Genomic DNA, 19,164 nt, shown 5'->3' on the forward strand with positions numbered 1-19,164 from the left:
AAGACCAGTGGGAAGACGACAACGAATGAGTAGATTGCGGGAATGACGGTTCACCCACGCGGATATAGCGTTACGTTTCTGGGTCGACCACCACTATATCATCAGCTATTCTACCAACTACCCAACCACCAAACCAACCCTCCAACCCCTAACGTGATTCCGCCATGCCATGCCAAACCCCAAGCCATCGCAAACAGAAATTTCGGACTAAATACGGTCCAAATGAAAAGATGTTGTCTCAAAACAGTACAAGCCAGCATAACAGCACCCAGCATAGCTCCAGTCCAGAACGTCAACAAGGCAACATGTCCCGCCCACTCCTTCTTCTCCTTCCTTATCTCTCTACCCTTCTCTTCTTTCCTTGCAAGCTCATTCAACCACTCTCGTTCTCTAGCTACCCAGTCCGCGACATGAAGTTCGCTAGTCTCAATGTAGCGCTCAGTACGGCCGTGAGAGCCTAGGAGGAGGATTCCAGCTAAAGACCAGTATACGGGTCCAGCCCAGTTTGACAGGAAGACTAGAAGGCCGACGGCTAGGACGTTGTAGCCGGAGATGCCGTTGTAAGAGTTTGAGAGATCGATGGAGGAGATTGAGTTGCTGTTTCCGAGGGCAAAGAAGGAGGTTTGGGTCAAGAGAAGCGTCGTTGTGGTTACAGCTGTGGGAGTGAGGTCGAGGAGGGCTGTGAAGCGTGGGTTAGTTTCGAGAATTCAAAAGTGAGGAGACTGTGTGGTCTAGGTATGGAATGTGATGACCTACTGAGGAAGAAGTATTGTAGTCGGAAGAGAAAGTAGAGAGGTATGTTCTGTGCCTTTGTTTGCGTGAGGAGAAAAAGCGTCATTAGATCGAAGAAAGCGACAGCGAGTTCTGCAATACTGTTAGTGATCTCCTGAAATCCATGCACGAGGCTGTCAACATACGACCGTTGCCCTGTTTCCCGCGTCTCTTTCTCCGCTGCGACCTTGTCCACTCGGCGAAAGCGATCCAGGTCCCACTCAGAAGCAGCCCTCCAAACACCATGCGAGCAAGACCAACAAGCTCCAACGTCTCGACCTTCTCCACCAAGCCTGTGCTGAGACCATAGGTCAGCTCTGGCGCGTCTTTGACGGTGAAGGCAAGTTTGAATATATATGCCGTTCCGCAAAGCGGCAGTACAGCAATCGTTCCAAACATGCGATTTTGATCCGTGGACTCAATCTCCACACTGCGGTGTTTCTGCTCTGTATCGAATGTCGCAATTGAGCGCGCAACGTGCCTGGCTAACCGGATTGTGATGTCCATGTACGTAGCGCTGATCAGAATCCAGAGGAAGACCGAGGCGTTTCCGTGGAAAATGCCACTGTTGACAATGTCATCTGCGCCGGCGTACTTCTGCCCGGTCTGGTTCCATCGCCTGATAATCCTATGTATAGCTAGTGCCATGATGGCAGGGTGGAAAATCCAGTTGTTGTACCACTCCTTTCGCATGTTGTTAAAAAAGAGACATAGGAACCAACCAGATGTGGCCCAGTACCAGAAGTTATGTTCTTCTTCAACGTATGAGGATGCGAACATGAGGACCGCATACAAAACAAGAGCGAAGCCATAGTAAAGGCCAGCCGGTGTGGCAGGTCGGAAAGCAGGAAGCGTGAAATAGCTCAAGGCGCAGATGAGGAAGGCTGAACCGGTTCCCAACAAGAGGCGAGCGACGTTGTAGTTCGAAGCTGTGCTAGACATCATTTCCTGGGTTTCGTGCATGAACTCGTAAACCCGATCTTGGAATTCAGCACCGTTACTAGTCGCACCAACAGCTGCTTGCCAGAGACATGCCAGCAACTGACCGTCTGATAGATGCGAGCGGCTTTCTCCAGACTCGAAGCACGCAAACCCCAAATCGTCTTTCGTCAATGGCTGTTCGTCGAATCGTAGACTAGTATACTTGGCTTCGACAATTTTCTTCATCTGCTTGGCATTGCGGTAGAGAAGTTGCATGCGGTCCGACGGCTTGTCCCAAAAGCCCAAGAATTCTTTCAGAAAGACGCCCAGGTTATTCTGTGGAACTGGAAATCCGAGCAACCCTGCCAGCGTTGGAGCAATATCGCTCTGTTCAACCAACCGGTAATACTCGAATTCCCCTTCATTCTTGGGTTTGATTGGACTCCGCTTATCAGCAGATTTAGTGACCTTGGTGAGCTTCGGGCTCATGAAGACGAGTGCTGGAGAGGTTTCGCCTGGCGATGAGCCACCGTGGTTACCGCCATCGTTCATGCCGTGATCGCCGCAGAGTACAAACAGAGTGTTGGACAGGTGGTCTTCGTTCTCGATGGCAGAATAGATGTCGCGAACAATGCCATCCATCTCGATCTGTTTAGGAACCATATTCGGACTAGACACAGATCAGTATCCTGCATCGAGTTGAGTTTATCTGCCAGGATTTATGCACCTCTTAGGACCAGCCTTATGCCCAATGTGATCCAACCCCAGGTAATGCATAACCATGGCATTCCAATCACTATTCAATAACTCGTTAGGAATATGTCTCGTCACGTTGTTGTCAACCTCTGTGAAGTCCTGCGAATTTGAAAATCAACATTCTATTGCTCCTATATACAGCAGTGGGACACATATGACTGACCGAAACGAAGAAGCTGCTTGTCCCATCGGCGCGCTCAAACATGTTCGGGAAGAGCTTCAGCCAGGTGTCATCGCCGTACATGACCAGCTTGCCTTTCTCGTTATCATAGTCTTTTGCCTTGATTTGCGCAAGCCATGTGTCTTGCGTAGCGAGTGTGGACGTGGTATCCGATTCGGCGAAGTTTAGAATTACGTCTACGAAGGAGGGTATGGAGCCTGTGGTTATGGCTTTGACGCGGGGCATGGTGATGGTGGGAGAGGTAGCGTGGGCCGTGAACGGAAGCGCAGTGCCATCTCGAATGAGGCTAGCCATTTGTCAGTCATGATATTGTGCGCGACGTTCGAGGAAAAGGACATACCCCTGCACGAAAGTCATGCCGCTTTCCTCTCCATACACAAAGTCGCTTCTCAGCGCATCGACAACCATGAAGACCAGCTTGTCAAAAGGTGCCTCTGGTGGCTTCCACCAACCCTCACCCATCTTCTCAGACGATGAAAGCTCTTCATACTCAGCTAATCCGGGCATGAAAGGTTTGTACGGGAAGAAGCCAGTCGCGAAGACCAGTATCGCGACGGGGATGAGCAGGTTCGCAACCGTGAGAAGAACCGTTCGAAGCGCCATTGTGACCTATGTACCTCTGGATTAGTTGATGAAGAGTTTAAGGCGCGTTCATAGCATGATGAGCAATTCCAATGCCAGAAGGGAAAGTTCACGCGTCCAACATGGTATCTAGAGACGCGACGTTACGTTTGTGGCTCTGAGAACTCAGGGTCCAAGCTCTAGTCCCAAGAGAATCTAGTGGGTAACGCCATGGAGCCAATGACATCACTACCTCGGATGGTGAGCTTCCCAAATGTCAGCATCTGCTCCGAGCAAGCATCCATGTATCCAACGCCATTGGGACTTGCTGGTTTAACGAGAGCGAGCTTGCCTGTCTGCATCCCGGCTCCGCACATCTACTTTGCGATCCGTTCTTTCCGCTCCGCCAGCCGCTTCCCGAACTCCGGCCGAACTTTCGAAAAGCAGCTCTTCGCGTACCTCCAGCAACAACACGTTTCACACACTCCTAGATCATCGACTCGAGCATCCAACATGTCATTTATTCTTCCTGGCCTTCGTAGAGGCTTGATGCTCAGCACGCCACTCATCTTGTCGACACCTTTGCTGGCATATCAGTTCCGAAATGCACAGGTTATACGATGTGATGGCCCGGATCCCATCACTAAAATCACAAACGACCTCAAAAGCAACTACGTAACCGAAGCGAGGACACCTGTTATCACTCAATCAGGTGCTATGAATCCGAAAGCAGTCCGTCAAATCAGCATGGGAAGCATTCTAGGTGTGATCGGAGGGCTGGGAATTAGTGTTTTCAGCAAACCTCTGGCTGTGTTGATTGGATTGGGAATATTTGCTCTGCAGGTACGTTTGTTGTTTCATTAGTGAAAGTTGAACTGAAATCTAGGACATGGGACTGGGATATCTATATGGTATATGCAAGACACGCTACCGTTTACCATGCTTTAAACTTTCTAGAGAACGGAGTTGACATATGGCAGTTCATCGAGTCGCGAGGTATTCACGTCATACCATATTCATTCCTGGAGCGCCGGGTAAAGTCGATGAATGTCCGCTCACTAGTGCGCGACAATGTGGCCTTCAAGTTGTCCTTCGGTCTGACTTGCGCGATGGCAGCGTTTGCCGAATTTTAAAATCTTGATTTTGATGTCTTTGCTCAGTACGCATTCGGCTGGTGGAAGCCCTGGGCGAACCGATGTGCTGGATTCATTGCTTGGGGCTGCAGCTGCATTTGCAGTTGCTTGCAAGTCTGCCAAAAAGCTTTGACAGTTTCCTTGAAAGCTGCCCCGCTTCTTGCATTTCTGTACATATGTCAGCATCAAATCCAAAACTCGCAATCATGGACAAGTCTTACCTGGTCATGCTCTCAATGAGCTTGCGCACCATATCCTGAACGCCTTGGTCTTGCTGAAGGCGCTGCAAAAGCGGTTGCTCTGCTAAAGAGTTTGTGATGTACGTCCTTGAGTTCTTGTCGGCTCTTATTAGAGCACGTAGGGGTGCGATGATATGCTCTAGACTTGTGAAATCTACCTCACCGCATATATTAGCTATGAGAGCAAGCGTCACCGCTGGACCAAAGTGAGCTACGATCTCCTGCGTTGTGGCCTGATGAGGGCTATGAGTATTGCCTGCCAATTCGAAGATATCCTTCCACAGTTTGGCGGCTGCGCGTTTTGGTAGCACTTCAGGCGACTTGATAGACTCAACCGTGAAGCCGAACATGCCTGATAGATTCTCTGGTGACTCTTGCGTCATGATTGTTGGATCGGTGTTGATGAAATTCTGAACGAGTTCTATGCAGCCGACGGCAATTTCGGGGTCATTGCGTGGATGCTCCAGTGCTTGCATGATTCTCAGATCGTGTTGAAGCAATCGCTGGGCCTGAACCTGGAAGCCTTCCGGTTTATGATGCTTGTGTGACGAGATCCAGCAGCATGCTGTCTCCAAGACAAATGGCAGTCGCGGCGTCTGCACAGTGGTCTTGGTGATGAAGTCGATAGCAGCAGAATGTGGTAGTACGAAGGGGCCGGAGACAGTTTCCTTGAACCCTGTGCGAAGAACAGAACACGCCGCTTCGATCATCTCGTCGTTACCAGGAAACATCGAGGTCATGTAGTTGATGAGGTTGATGACCTGATTTTGGATTTCTTTGCCCGGCCCTTGCTGCCAGAACACCGAAGGCTCCTTGTCGGATTCCAGGTCCACCACTTCTTCGTCTGAGGCTTGCATTGATTTACCGACGCTCGCAAGGCACTTCAAAGTGGTCAAAGCAAGTACTTGACCTACTTCTATATCTCCTCCTTCTTTGGTGATGTTGAGTGATTGCATGGCATCGCGTGTAATGTACTGAAAGAGCTGTCGTACACCTTCAAATTGCTTCTCTTCTGTGGGCTGAGCTTGTACTATAGCGGCGATACCTTTCAGAACCATACTCTTGGTGAACTCTTCGGCCGTTGGATAGGTCAGGAATTGCTCGTACATCTGGAAGAAAGAAGGCAATTCTCCAATCAAGGACTTCCGGCACTCGGAGCAAAGTGAAGCAAACGACTTCGCGGCTCCGTGAGCGATAGCTGGTTGAGCAAGAGCGGTGAGCAGGAAGGGTAGAACTTGAGGGAGGAACTGAGGGTTACGGAGGAAGAAATGGTTCAGAGCTGCGACGAGCTCTACTGCGGTCCTTCGAGTGATTGCAGGAACACCGGGGGTATCAGAAATGGTTGAGAAAACTGGTTGCTCGAACAATCTGATCAGACGATCGTCAGAGCTTCGAGTTAAAGCGTCAGCGATGGCGATCAGACCAAAGAGCCCAGTCTCGAGCTCCAACCAATTGCCAGCACTCAGTCCACGTAAGGCAAAGTCGACGAATTGATCAGTAAGAACGTCGCGTAAAGGCTCATATGCTTCCATGATGATGTCTCGGACATCGATTCGAAAGACTTTAAATGTCTTTCTCGCATCAGAGTCCCACGATTCAGTGACATCAGCGGGTGGATAGATGATCTTCTGCACAAGCTCAGAGATGGCCTGAAGCACATTAGACTTTGCAGTGTCCATCCAGTCTGGTGGTTGCTCTCCCGCAGTATACAAGAAGGTCTCTTCGGCGATAGCGCTGACATAATTACTCCAGAAGTCGAGTACCACCGGCGCGACTTCGTCTTCGGCGCCTACTGGCTCGGGGTACTTGAGAAGATCATGCAAGAAGGACATGACCTGCTGATGATGTGTACTTCCTGGCTGGCTGTAAATGACTTTGGTGTCAAGCAGAATCTGTCCATATGCGACGATGATCCGGGCGAGGGAAATAGTCTCAGCATCAGAGTTCTTGAGTATCTCTAGACCCCATGGACCCGAGATTGCTGACCACAGCATTTCCTGATGTTTTGTTTCGAAGAAGGTGGCATAATTTTCGAGAATCTCAGCCACCAATTCCATGGCATCTTCGACGTGATATTCCAGACATGTCAGAGCGAGCTCATTTACCGAACGGAGGTGTTGTAGCTTTTCTAGGTCGTCCTTGAACTCGGATTGGGCATAGAAAATCCATCCTGTAAAGCACTTCAGAGCGGCCACGCAAATCTTCTCCCCTTGCTGCACTGATTGTGCGTAGTTGGGGTCGTCAATGGATATTGACAACCATTTGATACCACGACCGAATGCTACATGGAGAAGAACCTCGACACTCTCTACGTTTGCTACCATTCGTTTCGCTGACTTCTGGTCTGGAAGATTGGATGGTTTCTTAGCTTCGTCCGCTAAACTCATGGTAAAGTCAAGCATAACTAGAAGCTGCTCATCGGAGAATTGGGGTAAGAGATCCCATGTCGAAGGATGTTCATCCAATGCTTCGTCTAGAACTGGACGTTGGGCGGCGAATGATGCAGCCAGGCCCCTGATACAATGGGTCCATACGGAGATGGGCTTGGTAAAGTACTGGGCCAAGGTAGAGCTGACCTTCCGGGTGGCAATAGATGAGCCTGGGCGTGAGACAAGATGGTGAATTAGCGTTGACAGCAGTTGCTGAGATTCCTCTTCGCTCAATTCAGCCGAATCGGCGTTAAGCTTGACTGTGAGAGTAAGGGCACCGAAGAAGCGAACTTGCTCATTGTCGCTCTTCAAAAGAGCATCTGCAATCTCCCAGCCTTGAGGTGAGCGCTGGAGGACACGAAGCGTGGCCTCGTTTTCGGCGATCTTCTTTGCTTGACCAGGTTCGTGTATGGACTTGACCAGGCGCTCGATCTCCTCATAGGGCAGAGGGAAAGTGCCGTTGCTCGCCATGCTGAGGCTGGTATGGAGGCGCTATACTGCAGGGTGTCGTTAGTTATGTTGTCAGATGTCAGGGTACCCAGAGACCAGGTTGAGCATTACCGAAAGTGGGAAGGTGCGACCAGAGAAGTGCAAGGCGCGAAAAAAGGGCGCACAGAGGCGACTGCGAACGTGTTTGGGTATGCCTAATACAACGGCGCTGTGCCCTCTATGCAGTTGACATGACTCGCTGCTATTTTGAAGTTGAGAGGACAGGCTGCTCTAGGCGGCGCAGGAATGTGAAGGTGCAGGACCAGGGCTTGGGGTGAGGCTGCGCGAAGTTGCCTCTACCGTCGCGTATGGTGGGGCTAAATCGATAGCTAACCACGACGACGTGAGCTCATGTTATGAGCTATCAAACTTCGAGGGATTTGATGCTAGACTAAATACACATGTGCCTCTCCTTGGTGCCTGAGCGTAAGAGTTCTTGCGCTTGGCAAGGCTTGATTGGAGCCATGGGCGATTGCGCTTAGTGCGGGAATGGATGCGGCGCTGGAGACGTGTAGGCGGGGTGTCGTGCATGTCCCGATCGTAGGCGCGAAGCAGTGCTATACCTTATGCTCCTCCCGCGTTTTCTAGGGCGCTCCCACGCGACAGCTGCAGCATACGTAGCCAGAAAGACGCCTCCGTTTCCTGTCAGACCCTTTCACGCCCCTGCTGCCCTGCGTGCTATCGATATGGCCAAAGTAGACACGACCCAGCGGCTGGCGGACCTCCGCAAGCTCATGAAGGAGCGCAATGTCGACATTTACAGTAAGCGCGCTCACGACTAGACATGTGAAGACAGGCAACTAACACGTGTTAGTGGTACCGTCTGAGGACAGCCACCAGAGCGAGTATATCGCGCCATGTGACGCACGACGAGGTCGGGCCCCCGCTTCCTATCGCGTCGCACCCGTTGACACCACCTAGCATACATCAGTGGCTTCACCGGCTCTGCTGGATATGCAGTCATTACGCACGAGAAAGCCGCCCTCTCCACCGACGGACGCTACTTCAACCAGGCCGAGAAGCAGCTGGACAGCAATTGGGAGCTCCTGAAGCAAGGCATACAGGATGTACCTACCATCCAAGAGTGGACCGCAGATCAGGCCGAAGGGGGCAAAGTAGTCGGTGTAGATCCGAGCGTAGTCACTGCAGCAGACGCTCGCAAACTTGCTGAGAAGATCAAGAAGAAGGGCGGCGAGTACAAAGCCATCGACGACAACCTGGTAGACTTGGTGTGGGGGGACCAAAGACCAGCACGACCGAGCGAGAAGGTTATCACTCAGCCTGAAAAGTACTCTGGCAAGAGCTTCGAAGACAAGATTGAGGATCTGCGCAAGGAGCTGGAGAAGAAGAAGAGTCTGGGCTTCGTCGTATCTATGCTGGACGAAGTCGCCTGGCTCTTCAACCTCCGCGGCAGCGAGTATGTACTTTGTCCCCACATCAGAATGCACTGCTAACAAGACGCAGCATCCCATACAACCCAGTCTTCTTCTCCTACGCCGTCGTTACGTCCACCGCAGCTACCCTTTACGTCGACGAGAGCAAGCTACCCGAAGATGTCAAAAAGCACTTGGGCGATAAGGTCACGATCCGACCATACGAGGCTATCTTTGGAGACGTTACAGCGCTGAGCCAGGAGCTGTTTGAGGCGAGCGACAAGTCAAATGCACAAAAGAAATTCCTGACTTCAAACCGGGCATCATGGGCTCTTAACAAGGCTCTTGGTGGTGACGAAAAGGTCGAAGAAACCCGGAGCCCGGTCGGAGACGCAAAAGCGGTCAAGAACGAGGTCGAACTAGAAGGCATGCGACAATGCCATATCCGTGATGGAGCTGCATTGAGCGAGTACTTTGCTTGGCTGGAAGATCAGCTCATCAACAAGAAGGCCACGCTGGATGAGGTTGACGGTGCTGATAAGCTGGAGGAGATCCGCAAGAAGCACGACATGTTCATGGGTCTCTCTTTTGATACCATTTCGTCAACCGGTCCGAACGCAGCTGTTATCCACTACAAGCCAGAGAAGGGTGAGTGCGCCATCATCGACCCTAAGGCTATCTACCTATGCGATTCTGGCGCGCAATACCGGGACGGCACCACTGACACGACACGGACCCTACACTTCACTGAGCCTACCGAGATGGAACGTAAAGCATACACGCTCGTGCTCAAAGGCAACATGGCTCTCGAGCGTGTCAAGTTTCCCAAAGGCACAACCGGTTTCGCGTTGGATGCATTGGCTCGTCAGTTCTTGTGGGCGGAGGGTCTCGACTATCGTCACGGCACTGGACACGGTGTAGGATCCTTCCTCAACGTACACGAAGGCCCAATCGGCATCGGAACCAGGGTGCAATACTCCGAAGTCTCGTTAGCTGTAGGCAATGTGGTCTCCGATGAGCCTGGTTACTATGAAGATGGCAAGTTCGGCATCCGCATTGAGAACATGGTCATGGTCCGAGAAGTCGAGACGAAGCACAAGTTCGGTGATAAGCCATATCTGGGTTTTGAGCATGTAACGATGACTCCACACTGCAGGAACCTTGTCGATATGAGCCTGCTTACAGAAGACGAGAAGACTTTCATCAACGAATACCACGAGGAGGTCTACGAGAAGACGAGCAAGTTCTTCGAGAATGACTCTTTGACACTGGAGTGGTTGAAGCGCGAGACAGCGCCCTACTAGAGGATTAGGGCGCCAGTATCAAGGTAGTCTTGGGTATTGGCACGGCGTTGGCATACTTACAGCGTTAGTAGTGTATACAGCAGCATGCATGGAGCCTGGCGTTTCCAGCGTGTCCCAGGGTTCTCTTAGGGTCCAGGATGAGCTATTGCCCCACTCGGCCCGAAATATCATCAGATGACGGCTCAGCTTGTACCTATCTCAGCAACGGCCACTGCAGACCAAATGAAAGCATACAAATCATCTGACTAAGCGACGGCAATTCACGGCCCTGGTTCACACTTTCCCGACGGCTGATTGGCGTGTAGACATTGCATGTGTCAAAAGGCGCGTAGCGGGGTCTAGATGTTGTCGCGCCGCCGCGGATTATGGCGGGGCAACCTCCGAGCTGCGAAGGCGGGATGGAGGGACCTTACAAAGGCAAAAAAATATTGCGATGCCGCGGGTACATGTACAGGTAATACATCGCGTTTGACTTTGACTCACGATCTTACCTCGTTTTCTCTCACTTAGACTTTAATTCTTCATCGTCTGTGATAACACTCTACTCTACGACACTACTAATTGACTTGACCTTACCTCCCATTATTTCCGAATCACTTCATTCACAACACAAGACACGTCACAATGGCAACTGAACTCCCCACCACAAACGGCCACAGCGCACAGGATGGCGAGAACAACTTTGCCGTCAAGGCCGGTCTGGCACGCATGTTGAAGGGCGGAGTCATCATGGACGTTGTCAACGCTGAGCAAGTAAGTCTCTCCAGTGCTGATGTCTGGCCATTCGAGCAACAAGACCAATTGCTAACCAATGTCGTCCCACAGGCGCGGATAGCAGAAGAAGCCGGTGCTTCAGCCGTCATGGCCCTCGAGCGCGTGCCCGCAGACATTCGGTCCCAGGGTGGTGTCGCACGTATGAGCGACCCCAAGATGATCAAGGAGATCATGGACACAGTCACAATCCCCGTCATGGCCAAGGCGCGAATTGGACACTTTGTCGAATGCCAGGTACGACTTGATGACTTCCAACTTTTCTGTCTTGAGGCGGATCCGCACTTTCAGCATTCGAAAGACCCATTTGCTAACGCTTACGGATAGATCCTCGAAGCCCTAGGCGTTGACTACATTGACGAATCCGAAGTCCTTACCCCCGCCGACGCTATTCACCACGTCTCCAAGCACCCCTTCCGCATTCCCTTTGTCTGCGGCTGCCGGGGCCTCGGCGAAGCCCTTCGCCGCATCTCGGAAGGTGCAGCCATGATCCGCACAAAGGGCGAAGCCGGAACCGGCGACGTCATTGAGGCCGTCCGCCACATGCGTACCGTAAACAGCGAGATTGCCCGCGCAAAGAGCATGTCAGAGGAGGAGCTCCGTGTCTACGCAAAGGAGCTTCAGGTCGACTATGCGCTGCTCAAGGAGACGGCCAAGCTTGGTCGTCTGCCTGTTGTCAATTTTGCGGCGGGTGGTGTCGCAACACCCGCTGATGCTGCGTTGATGATGCAGTTGGGTTGCGATGGTGTCTTTGTTGGTAGCGGTATCTTCAAGTCTGGAGACGCAGCCAAGAGGGCCAAGGCCATCGTACAGGCTGTTACTCACTACAAAGACCCCAAGGTGCTCATGGAAGTCAGCATGGATTTGGGTGAGGCCATGGTTGGTATCAACTGCGGTACAATGGGCGAGGAGGAGAAGCTTGCTAAGAGGGGATGGTAGAGCAGGAAGATCATTTCAAAGGCGTCCTTTGGAGGCAGCCATGATTATTATTTGGCGTTCGGGAAATTCAGCTCAAGCGTGGGCTACGAAAATGTATAGAAGAATAAGCTCAACTCGCAATGACGATCAGTTCAACATGCCATTCTACCCAGCTTTCGTCTGTCATTATCAATCGCTGTAACCGAAACAGAGTTGAGCAATTGCTGTGGTGCGACACGAGAATTCGCAATGTCGTAAATCACGTCATTTGTTGAGCCGAGGTTCCGCGCGCAGTCACAATAGTTTGGAAACAGACAACGTATTTCAGATTTTGATTGGGCTACCTGCAATGGGTTGCAAATAGACGTATCGATTGCACCGTACAGTCAAGCCACCGTGATGTTCGTAACCTGCTGGCGCCCACTAGTCCTGCACCAGGGGCAGCTGCAGCATCATGCGCTTGCAAAATAATCATACCCATGAACTCCGCTGCGCCGGAGACTAAACCCATCAATATATCCGCGGTCCGTGAACCTATGCGATACAGACGTACAGAGAGAGGTCAAGCAAGAGAAGGCGCATATTTTTTTTTAGCGGTCCTCGGCCCACTCGTTCTCGCGGCGGATCTGCTCCTCCTCCTCGGGAGTGAAGTCGTTCTGGATGTTGAAGGTCTTACGGATCTCATCGGGTGACTTGCCCTTGATCATGTTCGCGACGGTCTTGCATCCTACGTCGAGGAGAGCCTTGATGTCCAGGTAGTTGGCGGCGAGGATGATCTCGAAAAGCATCTCCTGGTCGACCTGCATGAACTTCTGGTCCCACTCGTCGATGTCGGTGGACTTCTTGCGCGAGTCGGAGTCGTCGTCCTGGGTGGCGGGAGGGTCGTTCTTGTGGTGGCCACACCACTCGACAACCTTCTTCATGACTGCCTCGTTTACCTGCGACTTGTTAGTAAGCGTTCTTGGAAGATTCCGGGGAGGTCAAGACATACGTTGGGGATGGGGATAGACTCCTCGGATTCACCACCGAGATCCTCGAGCAAGTTCTTGATGAGGATGGAGCGCTCAGCGACAGGGCGCTCGACCTTCATCTCGACACCATCGGAGGTGGTAATGCTGATGAGCTTGACGCCCTCGGCAGTAGTGGAAGCCATTGCGGTAGCTAGTTTGTGTGGTGTTAAGGTGGTTATAGAAGTGGGGTAAGCTGTCGATGGAGTCGAGCGGATGGACTGGATCGGCAGTTTCGATTGAAGATAGAAAGGGTGCGTTGAAGGGAGGGTCTGCAGGCTCGGGAATTGAGGAGTTATATATGCACAGGCGTTGTGCTTTCACGTTTGCGCGTGGGTGAGTGAGGAAAGGCAACCGCGGGCGAGCAGCTCCGCCGCACACCAACAATGAGGCTAAGCTCAGGCTGCCAAGCGTAACCGATTGGGGAAGGCGCAAGGCTACAATCGACAAAGGTACCCTTTAGTCACGCGAGAACCACGGTTTGTCCACAGTCTCAGTTAGCTTTCTGAGGCATACACGCTTTGCTAACAAGCCAGTGATGAAAGACATTGTGATTTCGCGCTGTTGTTTGTGGGCCAGCCCAGTAGATGCACCATGTTTGCGCAACTGGAACGGCCTATAGCGGACCCCCGCACGCGCAAATAGTTGAAGGATGACTCTACGCCGCATTTGGGCCGGCAGAAGTTACCAGAATGCGACATAGACTTCGAGTCACTGGAGCTGGTGCCTGAGGCTAATATTGCGCGCATCAGATATCTGTCGTTGGTATCGACACATGTTGGCTATGGTATCTGGCTACTAGATATGCAGGGAACTTGGGTGCACTGCAGTCGCTGCTAGTATGCCAACGACGAGTGGAGATGGACGCGTTGTGACGTAGCAGAATTCTTTTGTTCATCATGCGTCGGCCCTGTAATGACAGATATGCCTGTAACGAACCCATGGACTCGAGATGCAGTCCCACGTATCTCGAGACAGGTACTCCATTGATGTTCCGCCACGTGACCTTTCAGCCTGCATAACGGATCCGCAGCGGCAGCCTAGAACCTAGACAGCCCTGGCGTGGGCGAGTCCGAGATATCATCGCTTGCTGCCACATCACATCTGATCAGGCCGCATGATAAACGGCCGATATATCAACCATGCTTTTCCGCCAGATGTAGTTCGCAGATCATCGCCGTGCACGAGTCGCGAAACTCTACCCACCATTCGCTATTGATAATCGGCCCCCCCTATCCGCGTGCAACTGATGTTTGACGTAGGCCAGCACTAAAACATTCGCTGGCCTCACTTTGTGCAAGCAAACACACAACAACAGATATGCGCCTGCGCACCCCCGCCATACTCTACAACGGCGCACCTCGACTTTCACCATCATGTGGCGGAGAGTCTACTTCTTTCTAATACTTGTGCGCATCTACTTTGCCCTGTCGCCCAGCTACCTGCACCCGGACGAGAACTTCCAGGGCCCTGAGGTCATCGCCGGTATGTCACGACTCTGTCTGCGTGTCTTCCCACCACCACGACTGACCTGTTTCTAGGACGCGTCTTCTCCTATCCTGTCCACGAAACCTGGGAATTCACCTCCGAGAACCCCATCCGCAGTACCTTCCCGCTATGGCTCGCATACGGCTGGCCCATGTACATCTTGCGCTGGCTATGGGAGGGTTTCGGCTATGATGTCTCGCCATCGGTCGTATACTGGACACTGCGAGTACTCATGCTGTCGTTGAGTGTCGTCATGGAGGACTGGGCCATCCACGAGCTGGTCGCTTCACCCCGCGCGCGTCGTGTTGCCGTTATGCTCGTCGCATCTTCTTATGTGACTTGGACGTTTCAGACACATACCTTCTCGAACAGTCTCGAAACACTGTTGGTGCTCTGGAGCCTGGTGTTGATCCAGAGGATAACAGACGACAAGGTAGGTCTGCTTCGGTCCGCTTGCCGATCTAGGATATGCGGCTAACGCAAGGCGCAGAAGCGCTCCGGCATACTGGCCTCATCCATCCTCGGCTTCATGGTCGTCGTGGGCATTTTCAACCGCATTACCTTTCCAGCATTCTTGTTGCTTCCTGCGACGACCTTGCTACCTCACTTTCAACGCAAGTAAGTCAACCCAGGTTGTCGTCTTCTCAACTTCAACTGACATCGACAGACCATTCTCTTTGGTCTTCTTGGCTACATTCGCTCTCTTCACAGCTTTCCTTGCTATCTGCGTGGATACGGCGTTTTATACCCCTGGCGAGTTTACCTTTTCAAAAGTCTTTAACGGGCCGGTTATTACGCCCTTCAATAATTTCCGCTACAACTCCGATTCCGCAAACCTTGCCCAGCATGGCATACACCCACGATACCAGCATTTCCTGGTCAATCTTCCTCAACTCCTCGGACCAGCGACGCCGTTTCTGTTCTTCTTGCGCAGGGCGCATATTTCTATGATTCTGGTCTCAGCTATTTCCGGCGTTGCCTTTCTCAGCATCTTCCCACACCAGGAAGCACGATTCTTACTGCCTGCCGTACCGCTAATACTATCCTCGATACGCATACCTACTCCGCGTATCAGAAAAAGCTGGATTATCACCTGGGTCGTCTTCAACGTCGCTTTCGGCATATTGATGGGCGTGTACCACCAAGGTGGCATTGTTCCAGTCCAAATGAACATCGCCAAAACGAATGAGACAGTTTCTCATGCGTTCTGGTGGAAAACCTACAGCCCCCCAACATGGTTGCTGAATGGCAAGAACGAGGAGCTGCAGACCGTAGACTTGATGGGCTGTCCAGCCGAAACAATGATCGAAAAGGTCAAAGAAGCACTACCGCCTTGTCGAACGCGGAAACCACCAAAGGCTGATCGCGGCGCTGTTTATGTGGTAGCACCAAGATCAGCACATGCTTTGATACCATATCAGAGCCCCAACACCTCAAAAGAAGTCTCGTTGCGGGAAGTCTGGAGCTACCGTCAGCATCTCAATCTTGACGATATGGACTTTGCCGACGATGGCGTTTGGAACACCATTAACCGCGTTGTCGGCGATCGTGGATTGGTCGTGTGGCGAGCTGCTCGGAATTGTTGGTCTACACCTGAAGAAGGTGAACCCGCCTCTGAATAGAGACATACATTAGAAAGAATCTTGGTAGTTCGATTTCTTGGATTTGTGGTACAAGACATAAGAAATCTGGCAGCGCAAGCTAAACACTCGATTTGTTTTCCCCTTACCTTCTTCTGCATATATACCCAACAAATCTTTTACGTAGTTTCTCTTAATATAGAATCAAACAAAAAGACAATGCCACACAAGTGCTCCTTCTTCCCACCGTGACAGATACAAATTCAGTGGTAAGTTTTTATGATTGTTGATACATATGTCATCATACCCTACCTGACCCTGTCTATACAGACCCGAAGCCCTCCTTCACAGCGCCCCACCTAACACCCTAACAGCCCACATGGCCATTCGAACATTCATCCCAACCTTCCTCTCCGGCTTCTCGAACTCTTGCTCATTGACTTGCTTCGCATGCTCACCCAACCACTTGACTTCCTCACCCAATCTCCTTCTCAACCCGGGATCCGACGTCGCAATAACAACATTGGCCTCCAAATCAAGCTCATAAGAGCGTTTAGTATAGTTGCTACTTCCAATAACCGTCAAACTAGGATCTTCCTTCTCCACCTCCGAAGAAGAGGAAGAAGGAAAGGTAACCCACAAGCCCTTGGCATGATACGTCCACCCGCCTTCCTGTCCGACCATACCCTTCTTCCACTCCTTCAGGATGATACTGTTGGCTAGACCCTCGTGTTTGACTTTTCGAAGGAACGATTTCGCGAGATGTGTGTATGCGCCTGGCAACAGGCCGCTTACGCCTTTTGAGCCGTAGAAGCCATTGGCGTGGGGGTGCGCGGTCAGCACAGTGCCAGAGGAGGGGCGAGTGGAAAGAAGGAGACGGCGGAACGAGGGTGTCATGTTGAAGTAGCCGGCTGTGAAGGTCCAGGAGGAGTTTTGGAGGGGAGGGCTCGTGAGGTGCGTTAGAATTTTGGTCAGGGCGGGCAATTCTGTTGAGGATGGGAGAAGGGGGACGAGGGAGAGAATAGGGTAGATTGTTGTTTTTGAGGTCGATGATGAAGGGGTGGCGGCGGGAGAGTTTGATGGGACGAGAAGGTGGGCGAGGTGTTTCTCCGCGGCGGATCTGTAGTTTGATGGTGAGTCCAGGGGTGAGGGTGCGGCGTTTGTTGTTGGCCAGGACATGGTGTAGCCTCCACTTCCTTCTTGAGTACTGGGCTGGATGTCGAAACTCAATTTTGCAACACCATCATGTATCCTTTTGAAGTAGTCTGTCAAATCTTTCGATCGGAATAGGTGATACCGATCCTGTCGATTCGTGAAGTAGTCTTCACTCAGATTTGCTCCAGACATGATGATCTCGTCATCGACACCATACAACTTCATATGTTGCAAACCCCAGCCTTCGTTGATGCGTTTAGGGATGTACTTCTTTCGGAGACCAGTTAGGTTGGGTGTATGGTACATGCGAACTTCTACGCGATCTGGCCCGAATTCTGAAATAAGAGGTGTCATAAGAGAGGCGGTCGAAGGGTTTGGTGTTTCTCTGGTTCCACGGAGAGCGTCAGTGAGAAAAGACACCTTGAGGTCTGGATTACGTTGAAGAGCATCCCGGATTGTGGAGATTAGTTCGTGTTCGGTTTTCCCAATGTATAGGGTTGATAGATAGATGCGGTGTTGAGCTTTTGATATTTTGTCCTGATAGATGTCAGTATAAGATAAAATCGCTGTGAGTGCGCTTGCTCACGTGGCTTGGAGAATCGGTCGTCCAATGGTCATGATGCATTGACTCGCTGTTTCCAAACAAAGTACAAGAGAGTAAAGAGCAGATCTAGACATCAAAGACAAACACACAACACAAGAGGGATGGTACAACAGCGAAACGTGTGACGAGTAGAGATGAAGAGCACCATGAGCATCTTTAGAGAAAGAGACGGCATAGTAGAAACGGAGAATAAATCATCATTACAGATAACGGAAAGGACGTAACAGTGAAGAATGACCTACCTTTAACGTTTGATAAAACTCAGCGGGCGTCTGAATAATCTCAATCTGATCTGGCTGAATCTCAAATCGCGGCGCTATCTTATCCAGATCTGTTATTATCGTTGCAAGCATAGAGGCTTGACTCTGAGGCACCGGCGACGCCATCTCAGCATTCGAAGTCGAATATCTTCTCGTTGTTCTGAATGTCCGAGTGGGGATGCGGAAAGTTCTTCTCCCCGCAATCTTTGGGGCCTGGGCACGTAATAAGCTTCGTATTATCATGTTGGACCTTTGATTTGATATGACGCCGACTGCTGGTATGTGCTTCGACTCCTGAAGTTTTGATGCACTTTGGGGTTGGGCGACAAGGATGACTTGGAAGCTAGCGCGTTCTTGGTAAAGCGTGAAAGTGGGGCTTGGCACCGTCAATCGCGAAGCAGCAACATCCGACAAGCATCACAGACGCTGAGCAGACCAACCGCCGCCATGTCTACGCTTATGAGAACACTGCGCAACCTGCGCCGAATTGGCCTTAAGGTAGATTTCAGTTGTTGTAATAATTGGCCTCGCAATGCTAACACGTCCGCAGGAATATGGCCATCAAATGGCGGTACGCTCGCATCCCCGCGCCCTCACCTTAAACCGCAGATAGACTGATCGAGTCGCCCGCACGTGTAGAACATCGGTACGCTCGAATATGAAAAAGCAGGCAGGATACGGGAGGTGCTAACATGGCCCAGGTGATACCAAAGCCGGAACCCTGATCGGCCAGGACAAGTACGGCAACAAGTACTTCGAGAACTTGGAGGAGGAGCTTCCCCGTAAGAGCCAAGAATTTTAGAGATCAAGGCCGTCGTCTGACCGGTACAGTCCGAACCCGCTGGGTAGACTACAAGGACAAGGAGTTCGATCCGTACGTTATATTGAACAACGGGGAGCAGAGCAAAGCTGATTATGTGACAGTTCTCAGATCGAGCCCGGATGGCACGCCTGGATGTCATACATGGTCGACAAGTCGCCAGCCGCAGACAAGCTTCTGCAGCGCCAGGTCCGCGTCTGGGAGCCAAAGGAGCACAGGCCAACCCTCACATGGAGCCGTTCAGGATACAAGCCTTACAACACGTGCGTTAGAGAACTCCATTTGGGGCGATGGTATGCTAACGGTAAACAGCGTCAAGCCCAAGTACTCTCCATGGACACCTGTTGCCAAGCCCCGACAGTAGGCAATTCATTTCCTATATTAAGCATTGTATATACCAAGAG

The 19,164-nt window shown here is 51.5% G+C and overlaps 9 protein-coding genes across 9 annotated transcripts; 5 read left to right on the forward strand and 4 right to left on the reverse strand.

Annotated features, from left to right (window-relative positions):
* Positions 1-110: 110 nt before the first annotated feature.
* On the reverse strand, positions 111-3,232 carry AA0111_g7838 (GPI ethanolamine phosphate transferase 2; the record flags this gene model as incomplete). Its single annotated transcript, XM_028654219.1, has 6 exons — positions 111-679; positions 757-864; positions 918-2,362; positions 2,420-2,547; positions 2,612-2,915; positions 2,970-3,232. 6 exons carry the CDS (start codon positions 3,230-3,232, stop codon positions 111-113), a joined length of 2,817 nt encoding a protein of 938 aa, XP_028504745.1.
* Positions 3,233-3,703: 471 nt separating this feature from the next.
* On the forward strand, positions 3,704-4,323 carry AA0111_g7839 (hypothetical protein; the record flags this gene model as incomplete). The annotated part of the gene is made up of 2 exons (XM_028654220.1): positions 3,704-4,033; positions 4,171-4,323. The coding sequence occupies 2 exons, from the start codon at positions 3,704-3,706 to the stop codon at positions 4,321-4,323; spliced, it is 483 nt and encodes a 160-aa protein (XP_028504744.1).
* A 23-nt stretch (positions 4,324-4,346) lies between these two features.
* On the reverse strand, positions 4,347-7,462 carry AA0111_g7840 (hypothetical protein; the record flags this gene model as incomplete). Its single annotated transcript, XM_028654222.1, has 2 exons — positions 4,347-4,491; positions 4,545-7,462. The coding sequence occupies 2 exons, from the start codon at positions 7,460-7,462 to the stop codon at positions 4,347-4,349; spliced, it is 3,063 nt and encodes a 1,020-aa protein (XP_028504668.1).
* A 704-nt stretch (positions 7,463-8,166) lies between these two features.
* Positions 8,167-10,157, forward strand: AA0111_g7841 (putative Xaa-Pro aminopeptidase P; the record flags this gene model as incomplete). The annotated part of the gene is made up of 4 exons (XM_028654223.1): positions 8,167-8,242; positions 8,295-8,354; positions 8,402-8,897; positions 8,945-10,157. 4 exons carry the CDS (start codon positions 8,167-8,169, stop codon positions 10,155-10,157), a joined length of 1,845 nt encoding a protein of 614 aa, XP_028504623.1.
* A 624-nt stretch (positions 10,158-10,781) lies between these two features.
* Positions 10,782-11,867, forward strand: AA0111_g7842 (Pyridoxal 5'-phosphate synthase subunit; the record flags this gene model as incomplete). Its single annotated transcript, XM_028654224.1, has 3 exons — positions 10,782-10,910; positions 10,983-11,165; positions 11,256-11,867. 3 exons carry the CDS (start codon positions 10,782-10,784, stop codon positions 11,865-11,867), a joined length of 924 nt encoding a protein of 307 aa, XP_028504667.1.
* Positions 11,868-12,436: 569 nt separating this feature from the next.
* On the reverse strand, positions 12,437-12,999 carry AA0111_g7843 (hypothetical protein; the record flags this gene model as incomplete). The annotated part of the gene is made up of 2 exons (XM_028654225.1): positions 12,437-12,784; positions 12,838-12,999. 2 exons carry the CDS (start codon positions 12,997-12,999, stop codon positions 12,437-12,439), a joined length of 510 nt encoding a protein of 169 aa, XP_028504666.1.
* A 1,230-nt stretch (positions 13,000-14,229) lies between these two features.
* AA0111_g7844 (GPI mannosyltransferase 4) lies at positions 14,230-15,963 on the forward strand (the record flags this gene model as incomplete). The annotated part of the gene is made up of 4 exons (XM_028654226.1): positions 14,230-14,338; positions 14,395-14,774; positions 14,832-14,959; positions 15,009-15,963. The coding sequence occupies 4 exons, from the start codon at positions 14,230-14,232 to the stop codon at positions 15,961-15,963; spliced, it is 1,572 nt and encodes a 523-aa protein (XP_028504665.1).
* A 303-nt stretch (positions 15,964-16,266) lies between these two features.
* Positions 16,267-18,066, reverse strand: AA0111_g7845 (CDP-diacylglycerol--glycerol-3-phosphate 3-phosphatidyltransferase; the record flags this gene model as incomplete). Its single annotated transcript, XM_028654227.1, has 2 exons — positions 16,267-17,613; positions 17,923-18,066. The coding sequence occupies 2 exons, from the start codon at positions 18,064-18,066 to the stop codon at positions 16,267-16,269; spliced, it is 1,491 nt and encodes a 496-aa protein (XP_028504664.1).
* A 321-nt stretch (positions 18,067-18,387) lies between these two features.
* On the forward strand, positions 18,388-19,124 carry AA0111_g7846 (hypothetical protein; the record flags this gene model as incomplete). The annotated part of the gene is made up of 7 exons (XM_028654228.1): positions 18,388-18,438; positions 18,491-18,511; positions 18,580-18,586; positions 18,642-18,722; positions 18,772-18,814; positions 18,865-19,023; positions 19,073-19,124. The coding sequence occupies 7 exons, from the start codon at positions 18,388-18,390 to the stop codon at positions 19,122-19,124; spliced, it is 414 nt and encodes a 137-aa protein (XP_028504663.1).
* Between the last annotated feature and the right edge of the window lie 40 nt (positions 19,125-19,164).

This window comes from Alternaria arborescens (genome assembly GCF_004154835.1).
Source record: "Alternaria arborescens strain FERA 675 chromosome Unknown contig_18, whole genome shotgun sequence".
Taxonomy (NCBI): Eukaryota; Fungi; Ascomycota; class Dothideomycetes; order Pleosporales; family Pleosporaceae; genus Alternaria; species Alternaria arborescens.